General features: G+C 41.9%; 1 protein-coding gene across 2 annotated transcripts in view; it reads left to right on the top strand.

Annotated features, from left to right (window-relative positions):
• Positions 1-12,594, top strand: part of LOX (lysyl oxidase) — a 108,663-nt gene that overhangs the window by 90,114 nt on the left and 5,955 nt on the right. For both annotated transcript variants that reach the window (XM_077290922.1, XM_077290911.1), the window contains 3 exons: positions 3,325-3,481; positions 9,753-9,848; positions 9,937-10,052. In XM_077290922.1, coding sequence (XP_077147037.1) covers positions 3,325-3,481; positions 9,753-9,848; positions 9,937-10,052 — 369 coding nt within the window. The remainder of the gene's footprint in view (positions 1-3,324; positions 3,482-9,752; positions 9,849-9,936; positions 10,053-12,594) is intronic.

The raw sequence follows: 12,594 nt of genomic DNA, 5'->3' as shown, positions 1-12,594 counted from the left end.
TTTAACCAGAAAACCCATCACCTTAGAGATGCGCTAAATTTCAACAATATACCTAAGCTACAACTAGGAATGGAGAATGCATTGAGCAATTCGGTAACTCCTCTGACAACAATACAAAACTTGCTTGGAATTTTTCTTTGCTGCTGTAAAAAGAATTTCCATCCAATTTCGTTGTGCCTTTAGGGGTTCACTTTTGTCAGAGCTTTGTCACTCAACCTTAAAAAATGCTGTATTTCATTCATCTATGTTTTTGAACAGGAAATTATGAAAATGCTGAACTTCTGAACATCTGGATTTATTCAACAAAGTGAAAATCTGGTGGCTGCACAATTCCTTTTTCCTATTTTGAGATCACCCCTTTGCTATGTTGAAATATTTGATGATGCACATCTATACTTCCAGACAGTTAAATAAACTTTTTTTTCCAGTAAATGTACAGCCAGTTACATTTGCTTTCCTCATTCACTCGTACACTGTCTCTTCCATCTTTGCTTTTCATTTTTTCCAGCACAAGAAATAATAAGTAAATGTACAGTTATAGAGCGAGGGGCAGAAAACAATGAATTACCAATATCAAAGCTAGGATGTTACTGTGCAGAAAAAAACTCAAGAAATGAGACAAGCGCTCATAGTCTTCCATGTTCAGTTGCCAAAAACAGAGTCCATGGCTGAGAATGTGGAAGTGCTCAATTGAACTGCCAATGACAATGTGCCAAGAACGTCCTGTGACAGAAGTGATGGAGGGGAGATACGTGTCACTGCGCATGATCGCGTCAGTAAAACCAGAATAGTTCCCTCCAGCACACTGCGTGGTGGGACGGTTTACATAAAATTATATAATGGGCTGGCTTTAGTGGACCTCATAGAGCGGGAGGGAGAATGTCCACGTATCTCCACCGGCAGAGCTGCCAGGACCTGTGTGATGTCAGAATCATGTGATCATTCACATGATAGAGGAGTCACAAGGTCTGGGCTTAAATGGCTGACTGCCAGAGCTTCCAGTATTCAGTGGTTCCTGGAGAGATAGGACTCCAAGAAAGTGTGTTCTAAGCTGAACTGTGGACATTGCTGTCTGTGAGCCGGCTGATCCCTCCTGTGTTTCTTTGTTTTGCTCTTTTGCATGGAGCTTTCCCAGCTTGGTTTATGCTGCTAGAATAAACCAAGCCTGTTCTTAAAGAGACAGTGTTTCAGTTATACCTCTGTGTCCAGCCGAGTGAGCCGCTCTACCACAGTCCATAGAGCCACTAATGTAGACAAACACTGCTGCCTACTAAAACATAAGGAACAATCAGCTGCACAACCTGAATCTTTTTAGTCCCAATGCAAAATCTCCAAGAGGGCTCCAAATTATCATGGAACTTTACTATTAATAGTCTTTTTATATGGGTCAAAGGGACCTTTTAGCCTTCCAACTCTCCAGGGTTCCGATGCAATTGCAATCCCTGCACCTATTATGGCCAAAAGTTCAATTTTGGTCTCATCTGACCATTACACCTTCATTTTGGGAGTCTCCAACATGTCTGTTGGCAAACTCAAAAATAGCCTTGTAATTTTTGTGCAAGTAAAGGTTTTTTCTGCCCATTCTTCCTTAAAGGCCACCTCTATGGAGTGTACGGCTTATTGTGGTCGTATAGACAGAGACTCGAGTCTCTGCTTGGGAACTCTGCTGCTCCTTCAGGGATACCTTTGGTCTTTGTGCTGCTCTATAATTAATGCCTTCCTTGCTTGCTTTTTGTGGGCAGCTTTCTCTTGGAAGGTTTTTTTGTGGTACCATGTTTTTTCCATTTGATGACAATGGATTTGATGGTGCTCCAGGGGATCATCGGAGAGTAGGGATATTTTCTTTTATAACCCAACCCTGACTTGTACTTCTCAAAAAAAAAATTTCCCTGACCTGTTTGGAGATTTCCTTGGTCTTCATGGTGTTGTTTCGTTAGTGGAGCCTCTTTCTTAATGGTGTTGCGGCCTCTGTGGCCTTTCAGAAAAGTTGTGTACATACTGACAGAACATGTGACACTTAGACTGCACACAGGTGGCTTCCTGTCACTAAGCATGTGACTTATGAAGGTAACTGCTCGCACCAAACATTTTTAGGGGCTTCAAAGCAAAAGCGGTGAATACATATGCACATGCCAATTTTTTGATATTTAATCCCATGCATTTAATTTATGCTTATATTTGTTAGGGCTAGCGGAACGCACCAAATAATTAGAGAAAAGGAATAAGGTGCGTTCGCAGCCCGGGGTCCACCGTGCAGAGATGGAACCTGCTGCTAAGCAATGACGGACTATATGGCGGTAAAATGAGGATACACACGGGTTAGCGCCACCCTGTGTGAAATAGGCGAACCCTGTTGCGTCACAGGGCCGCAGTACCGCACGTAACGAAACTAATAATTAAATAGTACGAGAGTGCATGCGATGCCGCACTGGCGGACGCCACTAACCACCCAGACTTGGGCTTGGAAAGCGCGGTGATAGCGCATGGCGCTGCACTGGCGGTCACAGCAATAGACGCTGTTAGTGTATCAGTGTTGGTTACTAGTCGGGCGCTAGATTACAATCATCCTCCTTATGCGAGCATTCAAACACAAGGGAGGGGATGATTAAGAGCGACTTTCACTCACAACACACACACATAAACAAGTGTATACTAGCGCATGGCCGTGCGGCCATGCAAACCTCTTATCGCTGCAGCATGTACAGGACCTTCCCAGAAGGACCAATGGGAGGCTGCCACAGAAGTTGAGCACCTTCAGGACCTTCCTGGAGGACCAATGGGATCTGCTGCAGTATCTGAGCATGTGACCCTCGATCTCCAACGGGAGATCTTGCCCTGGGCATGCTCAGAAGGGGAAAAGCAGGACTTAGTCCCAAAAGCGTCTGCTCGCCGCTGCCCAGCACTGGCTTCCATAGCAGAAGCTGGAAAAGCAGCAGTAATCCTCCTCACAGAGTGAGACTGAGCAAGACGCTGGTACCGACGTCTCCGCTGAGCAGGCTCCACTGCGGCTGATGCAGAATGAGAGACCGCAGCAAACATGGTTCGAGATTCCCCCTGCGCAGCAGTGGGAACTCGACTCCTAACAATATTTTTCTCACTTCACCAACTTAGACTATTTAGTGCTGCTGCGTCACACACAAATCGGATTATTAAAATATTAAAACAGAGATTATAACAAAATAGGCAAAAAGCCAAGGGGGTGAATACTTTCGCAAGCCACTGTGTACAGGCACACCCATACGCACAATAGGTTGAGGTTTCTTCCAAAGTAAAACACATTGAAGTCAATAAATGCAGTTGTAATTTCATATTTGTCATTTACAGACATTACCACAGTATGGATGAATTCAGTCACTATGACTTACTTGATGCACAGTCGCACAGAAGAGTTGCTGAAGGACACAAGGCCAGCTTCTGCTTGGAGGATACCTCTTGTGACTACGGTTACTATAGGAGATTTGCATGTACGGCACATACACAGGTGAGAAATGTAATGCGGAAGTATGAACCCAAATGATCATTATATTAAGCAGCAATTTATAAAATATTGTCTATATGGGCAAAAGTATTGGGACACTTACACATTACACTTACTGGAGCACTTAGGCTACATCCCCACGGTCAGGAATCGGCAGCGCTTTGGACGCAGAACATGTCCGCTCTGTCCAAAGCGCTGCCAGCTTTTGAACGCAGGTGATTCCGCATGTGTTCATTGAACCGTGCGGAATCACTGCGTCCCAACACATTGCATGGGCGAAATTTATCTTGTGGAGACTCGTGACCCCGCTAGATAAATAGACATGCTGCGGTCTATAAAGGCGCGTGGCATGTGCGTATATGCAGGTAAGCTGCGGGTGCCTGTGCACGCATAGTGGAGATGGGATTTCTTGAAACCTCATCCTCTATGCTGTAACATCTGGCCGCTGCGGGTTGGATGCTGCAGATGTATACAGCATCCAACCCGCAGCATTTACTGACCATGGGACATACCCTAATGATAATCAATTCTAAACCCATTGACATGAATATAGAGTTGATCCCCTCTTCTGCAAAGGTTTTCTACAAAATTTTCGAGTGTTTGTGGGAATTTTTGGTGCAGGTTCTAACTATTGTACTTCCTCCCAAAGGTGATGGATGGGGTTAACGTCAGGGTTCTGTATGACCAGTCAAGTTCTTCCACACCAAAGTTCCCCAACTATGCCTTTATGGAGCTTGCTGTGTGCACAGAGGTCACAGTCATGCTGGGGCAAGAGAGCCTTGCCCATACTGTGCTCCCAAAATTGCATGTTTTGTCACTTCATGACTGAGTTGCTGTGGACAGTTTCACTTCTCAATAATACCACTCACTGTTGGTCGTGTAATATTTAGGAGGGAAGAAATTTCATTAACTGACTTACCAGTTAACTTCATCCACCAGCATTAAATTATCCACTTTTCTAAGTATCACAGTTTACTTGCACATATCTACAAGGTTAAGGATAGTATTAGGTAGTCTTTGAACACAGAAACAATACAACACGATACTGTCCAATTGTGTCTAGGACTTTCCTATTTGTATATCATGAGGACAATGCCAGGTGGCTTCAGAACACACAGACTTGGTTATATCCAGTATTCTATGAACTCTTATTGTCAAACTGACAAGAATATCTTCATCCAGAGGAAAGAATAGACTGTTCTACAAGCAGAACAAGAGGCTTAATAGCAAGAGTTATTTGGCTTCATATAATCTGAACATTTTCCTATGCGACGTGAAACCTCAGACGCTATTTGATCAGAAGCCATTTTCTATTCAAACCCAAAGCCAAGATTTTTAAAAAATCCTTTTATGTAATAGCATCCACCACGTCTGCAGAGAAGCACGCATGGCCCACTTTCCTTAAACCTCTACAGCCTCACATTACCCTGAAACGTGCCTGTCTGCAAATACACTGTAGGGATTTTTCTCTTCTACTTTTGTTTTATAGAAATAGTATAATAGTAATTAGACATTATTTTTTCTATAGACCACTCCTTTTGCAGTGATGGAAAGTTTTTGATCAAATAGTAAAGCATTCTTAGGTATGTTCTTCAGGAGGGCAGAGGCCAATACACTAGAGGAATAGCTTAAAGTTCTTAGGCTCCAAAAAAAAAGTCTACACCAGGATCCACAAATTACATGTGCCATTTTCATGTCTAGAATCCTACTTGCAGATGAGCTTTTGGGTATCTGTCCACAAAATAGATCAGTGTAGAACTATAAGTCTGCAAAAAAGACATGCCCATTGCCCTAATGAGTATATTGTGGCATATTTAACAAGCTAAGAGCTCACTGACACAAGCGTATACATCAGTCAAGTGTTATCCAATGTTTTATCAGATAGCATTCGGTCCAATGTTATTCTGTGGGGCAGTGCTGATCAGCTTTTTTTTGTAAAAAAAAAAATAGCTTTATGCTGTGATTTTCACCACAAATCAGATGCCACTCTCTCATTCATGTCTATGGGTGCGTGGAAAACATCACACTGCATTTGGATGACATTGGAGTGCAGTCCGATTTTTGCCGACTCACACAATGGAGAAGATGGAGAAATGTTCTCCATATTCTCCTTACAATAAGTGACAATCTGATCAAATTTGATCGAGTTTCATTACTATAATTGATCTGATTCTGTTGGAGAAGAGAATGTATGACTCCAGTAGAAATGTATAAAACAAGAAAAGTTTTTAAACCTACAGCAATACAGTCCAAATACTCAAAATAATATTTTTTGGGACAATATAACATAATGGAAACAAATAAACGAAATTTATAAAGATAACAAACTTTATTTAAATATTATAAATGATAACATCATATCAGTAATAAATATGTGAGAATCACCAGACAAAAAACAGGAGATAAGAGATTTTATCAGGCAGCAAAACGCAGGATGGAAACCACACCACACTAAATTACTAAATATATAAAAGACCCCAATCTGAGATTCCATATGTAAAAACAACCATGGCATTTAAGTCATAATGGACTTAAAAAAGGTTCAAACAAAGTATGATTGAACTAAAGTAGTATATCATGTTCACAGTGGTGACTAACTAGTTTAAACCTCTAACACAAAAAGATAAGGAAGGTGTAAAAGTGTAGCATATTAGCTTGCTATACCTGTAGCCATGGTTGATCTGTAGAGGGTGGGTAAATCCTGCTGCTGTGCTGCCAAGCGCCTCGACGCGCGTTTCGCCCGATGAGCTTCGTCAGGAAAAGTTGGAGTAAAAATGTCCCAAACAACATATTTAAAAAATAAAAAGTACAAGATTTATTTATTCAACAGTACAAATAACAGGTATGTAATTATAAATGCTGTATACAAAGTATAAAAACCAGGAGATAAGACAGAGGAGACATGATGGTACGCCGGGTTAAGGAGGGGTGACAAAGTTCATCCCCAGGGTGCAAGCATCACATAGAGAAGTTAGGAATAATCCCACTGGCCTCCAGTAATACAAGTTACAATGTGTCAATACAGATAAAGCCCAATATACCCCACAGTAATTTCAGTAATGCATGCTTACCCATTGAATGATCAGGGGAACGTCCCCACCACGCCCGGCAGCCGCGACGTGCGTTTCGCGGTATAGCTTTTTCAACAGGGATTCCAGCAGAAATGTGTTGTAATTCGCACAAAAAAACAGGTCTTTCATGACTTGCAGCACGGTATGCCAAAAACTACGGCAAAATAGTGGCACACATATAGGGCATAAAGTAAGCGAACAGGTGGTGTAAACAACTTTGATGAATTTGGCTGGATTTTAAGACTATCTTCTAGACTAACTTTACACAGTTTAAAATTAGACAGTTTTGATTATTATACCCCAGGGGCCTTAATTCATCAAGACCAGTGTCTTGATGAGATGTGCTGGACTCTTTAAGGAATCTGGTGCATCTGAAAAGTGACGAGTGTACACCTCATCACAACTCTTTCTCCAGTAGGGAACAGGAGTAAGATTTGTGGTGTAAGGGATGAGATTGTTTGTCATGAATTTGATGAGTAGAGTCTGCCATGCTCCTGTCCCAACCCAGCCCTGCCCACTTCAGGCAAAAAGGGAGTGAGAATGCCAAAGGTCACAAAATTTTACCGCAGCCTCACTTTGTATCAAAATTTTACAACTTTTCAAAACTTTTACAACAGAATTCTGCAATAAAAGCTTTTATGATTCGGGGCCCAATGTGTCTTTGTGCTGTCAGTGAAAAAAAACACATGAACAACAAACACTGTCCTTTGAAAAAGCCTTTAATCAGGTATTCACTTAATCAATGTACCATGGTATCAACACTTAGGGTATGTGCACGTTTTTTTAAAGCAGAAAACCTTCTGAAATAAACAGAAATCAGAATGAACACACGTATTTCTATGTAAAAATTACTTAATGTCTTTTAACTGCTGCATGTTTATATCAACGCCAAGTGGTTAAAGAAAGTAACATGTCAATTCTTCTGGTGTTTTCTGGTCAGAAGACAGTATGTACTGTTCAAATGCAAGTCAATGGGAATCTGTCTCTATGTCTTTTGTAGCGTTTTTTCCATTGTTTTTGCTTTAAAACACCAGCCGTTTCATCATTATTTAATGGAGTGAAAAAACAACTTGAAAACAACAGTAAAAAAAAGACACCAAAAAAAGCCTGAGAAAACCCTCCAAAGCCAAAATCGTAGGAAAAAACTCAGGAAACAACTGAGAAAATTACACAAAAGACCCCAGTAAAAATATGAAGCATTTTCTGACTGATAAAACTCGGAGGGTCCTCCTGAGTTTGAGTCTTCGTGGACACGGACCCTTATAGTCCCCTGATGTGTTATAATGCAATCATAATCACGTGTGGGGGCTGAATATATATTTAAATCTGGTCAAACATTTCCATCTCTTTCATTGCCCACTCCTCTGTAAATGGATACTGTATATAACATAAATGCAGGTTCCATCTTACATCTACAGATAAAAAAAGTCTGTCATTATCGCAATGCGCTCATTGTAATTTTGTGATGCCCTAATTCTGATTATTATAGCATTTTGATATAGACCTAGTAAGGCCGGTGTCACACTTGCGAATGCAATGCGAGAAACTCGTGCAAGTTGCATCAATAGCACTCAGGACCGGAGTGTGCGGCTGCATGTATTTCTATGCAGCTGAATGCTCCGGTCCGAACCGCCGGCGGCAGTGCCAGGAATTGATGCGAGAGACTCGTGCGGGTTTCTCTCATTGCACACGCAAGTGTGACATCGGCCTAATAGTGAGGTTATTTTGTGAATCCATTTTTTTCCACTAAAATGTTGAAAATGTTTAGGTTCAAAGGAATGCAATAATTAACATTTTATTGTCTCCAGCTTAGTAAATAGATCAAGTGAAATCATGTATGCAGGAAGCAAGTTCTTGTGAAGGCGGGAGACTTGTTTTTTCCATTCCATAATGTAGCATGTAATATACATGGATTTGACAAAATATCTTTGATCTTGACAAGTCAGTATAAACAAAGACCACTGATTACCTAACACATCTCTGGTAATGGACTAGTTTATATTACATGTCAGCCATTAGAGCAGACTCTTTGCTGTAGAACATGCTGACATGAAAGAGGAAAGAAGTGAGTGGCAGAGCGGAGCAATGTAGGATCCTGCAGGATTGTCAGGAGATTTTCTATGTTATATGATATTACATTATTGCAAAAAGTGTACTGTTTGTACAATTTTAAGCAGTCAAGGTTGTCTATCCTCAAAATCACTCACGCTTTTAAAGGGGTTGCCCATTACTAGTACAACCCCTTCTCAATCTGAGTGTTAAAATAAATAATCAGCGTTGGCATCACTGTCTCCACCTTTGGACATATATCAAGAGGAGGTGAGAGTAGCGGCAGGCCAGTAACTCCCTGATTACTTATTCATCCGAAGGCGAGACAGCAACACCAGCACTGACTGGGTGCAGGGCTCACATGACGTAACAACCTCACATGAGCCCTCGGAACACAAGTGCCGACACCAGTGGAAAGGTGCTGGCACGGGAAGTTAGTATAAGGCCGCGGTCACACTTGCGAGTGTGATGCGAGAAACTCGCACAAGTCTCTAGCATCAATACCCGGCGCCGCCACCGGCACTCGAGACCAGACTGTGCGGCTGCATAGAAATACATGCAGCCGCACACTCCAGTCCTGAGTGCCGGCGGGTATTGATGCACGAGTTTCTCGCATCACACTTGCAAGTGTGACCCCGGCCTAAGTCTTTTTATTTTAACGGGAGCAAATCTTCAGATTGAGAAGAGGTTGTCCTAGTAATGGACAACTGCTTTAATATCAATAAAACAATTAAAAGTTCAACAACTGGTTAATAAACTTGAGCACAGCTGGATTTTGGGCAAATTACCCAAGACTCACATTTCAATGTAAGTCCTCAAGGATGTGAATCCTAAAAACAAACTAAGCCAACCAGTCTTACAGTGGTATAATAATATTTGGGAACTTTATGGAGGTACTATTTGGTCCAAAATTAGTAAAAATCTAAAGTGGCAAGTCAAGGAGGCCTTCTTTACTCGTTGTCCATAGTCCCATTCTGTAGAAAATGGGAGGAACCTATAAGCTGATGACTAGAGGATTAAGTCACCAATTGAGGCTGCAGATCATGGTTTTTGTAGTGGTTTCTCTGCTGTTCTGATCTTATTGTACATGACACATTGTATAAGGATTACTCATAGCTCATGCAATTTACAATAACCTATGTTCTAATGTTCAGGGACTGAGTCCTGGTTGTTATGACACCTACAATGCTGATATTGATTGTCAGTGGATCGACATCACAGATGTAAAGCCTGGAAACTATATTTTGAAGGTGAGGAAAGATTGGAAGATTATATTTTTTTGCAGTTGCCAGGTAGCACAACACCACAATACTAATGAAAAATAATCTTATTTCACAGGTCAGTGTGAATCCAAGCTACTTGGTCCCGGAATCTGATTATTCCAACAACATTGTCCGCTGTGATCTACGATATACTGGCAATCATGTATATACTTCTAGCTGTACAGTTACTCAGTAAGTATATAGGTCTATTAAATATTATAAGCAATTAAAATGGTTATAATAAACTATTGATGTAGATGATTTTCAGAAACTCAAAAATTATAAAGTGGCGCAGAAAACTTCTAAAACAGTGGTTTAATATTCTCTACTTCATTTACTATACAATTGTATTATATTATGTTCTGTTACATGTGGAGATTTCCCTTCAGGATATAATAAGAATTTCAAAGACATGTAACCTTTTTATTGATGGATCTCCCTAGTGTTTTAGGGAGTTTGATGGTTTAGAGAATGTAATTCTTTAAGTCGTGGAACTTGACTCCATTGTAACATAATGAGACGAAGACTGGCTTAATGGAGATTCTTTTAAAATTCTACAAGCAACAGATTTCATTCTGTCTGGTTGAGATATCTTTCAACTCTTTTCCTGGATGTTGTCCAGCTAGGAAAGGTTTTTTTTTCTTGTCTAGAGCTAGTATTATTCCTCTGACTCATTCCTTAAAAACTTCAGTGCTTCAGTTGCCTCTGTAACTTCTTCAAACAATAGGGTTTTTAGGCCATGGAGAAAAATGAGACACAAAATACTTTTTAAAAAACGATAACACTCTTTTGGTCATAGTCAAATTACAGGTTGTCTTCACAGGCAGTAGTATACTCTTTTCTAGAATCAGGGTACCTGCAACACACTGCTTGACTAGATGCAATGGAATCGAAAAATAAAGTCTCCAGCTGTATGCAGACTTAAGGTACCTTCACACTAAACGATATCGCTACCGATCCGTGACGTTGCAGCGTCCTGGCTAAGCGATATCGTTGTGTTTGACAAGCAGCAGCGATCAGGATCCCGCTGTGATATCGCTGGTCGTTGAACAAAATTCAGAACTTTATTTGGTCGTCAGACCGGCGTGTATCGTCGTGTTTGACACCAAAAGCAACGATACCAGCGATGTTTTACACTGGTAACCAGGGTAAACATCGGGTTACTAAGCGCAGGGCCGCGCTTAGTAACCCGATGTTTACCCTGGTTACCAGTGTAAAATGTAAAAAAAACAAACTACATACTCACCTTCGCGTCCCCTGCCGTCCGCTTCCCACACTGAGCGCCGTAAAGTGAAAGTGAAAGTACAGCACAGCGGTGACGTCACCGCTCTGCTGTTAGGGCCGGCGCTCAGTCAGTGCAGGAAGCGGACGCCGGGGGACGCGAATGTAAGTATGTACTGTTTGTTTTTTTTACATTTTACGCTGGTAACCAGGGTAAACATCGGGTTACTAAGCGCGGCCCTGCGTTAGGGCAGTATAGATACCCTGTATGTTGCCACGTCCAGCATACCCCTTGACGCGCGTTTCGATGTTCAATCTTCCTCAGAAGGGGTGCCGCCTTGTTAATGGCCTACACACTTCTTACATCATACATACTGCCGCAGTTCTGACAACTTTAAAACAGGTGTAGACTGAGGCCATGTGCACACATTCAGTATTTTACATCAGTATTTGTAAGGCTAGGTTCAGATTGCGTTAGGGCAATCCGTTTAGCGCTAAGCGCTAGCGGATTGCGCTAACGCAATGTCTTTTTAGGGGTCGCGTTAAACGTCCCCACTAGCGCAGATCCCCGATCTGCCAGAGCGGGGAACGGACCTCGGGCGCGCCGCGGACGCTGCAAGCAGCGTCCGAGGCGCGCCACAAAAGAACGGCACATCGCTAGCAAGGCGCTTTAACATTGCTGGCAATGGGAGCGCTAACGGACGTGTTGCACGGCGTTAATTTCGCCGAGCAACGCTGTCCGTTAGCGCTCACACAAAAACGAAATGAGAACCTAGCCTAAGCCAAAATCAAGTGAGGAACAATCAGAGGAAAAGTATAATAGAAACACGTCATCTATTCTGTATTTATCACCCACTCCTGATGTTGGCTTACAAATACTGATGTAAAAACTCACCAAATACTCAACGTGTGCACGTGGTCTAATAGTCAAAGAGGTAGATATCAGCCTGGTATCCTCGCCATGAGCCAGAGTGGACCATTACTAATTAGGAGCAGCTCCCGTTCTGGAGGACTTGAGGTGTCTCTGTGCGGTGTTACATCTGAATCACTGTCAAATAATGGTCTACTTCTTCTACATGTGCTAAAATGTCTGGTTGGTCATGGCATCCCCTAAAAAGATCATAGCAGCTGGCTGGGATTGTCAGAAGCTGGCTAGCTGCTGTATTAAATGGGGTTACATGTGGTGAGACTTTAAAGTAATTTAGATAAGTTCCTTTAAATTAAGCGGGCTGTCGACTACTCGGACAACAGCTGCTGAATCTCAGTTTCCACCAAGTAAAATAACACCTATACTCACCTCCGGTACTGGCTATCCTGGGGAGCACGTTCCATTATGTCACGAAATCCATGCTGCAAGTCAGTTTCCTCTATGGATGTAATTGACAGAGTGAAGCCAGCGCTGAGTGGTCTCAGTGATCATATCACGAGAGTCCCAGAAGAGCCAGTGCCGTAACTATGCCCACACTAGAGGTGAGTATACGTATTATTATTTACTGGGGGAAACGTTGAGATT

Source organism: Ranitomeya variabilis, chromosome 1 (genome assembly GCF_051348905.1).
Source record: "Ranitomeya variabilis isolate aRanVar5 chromosome 1, aRanVar5.hap1, whole genome shotgun sequence".
Taxonomy (NCBI): Eukaryota; Metazoa; Chordata; class Amphibia; order Anura; family Dendrobatidae; genus Ranitomeya; species Ranitomeya variabilis.
This window is presented reverse-complemented; position numbering and strand designations above follow the sequence as displayed.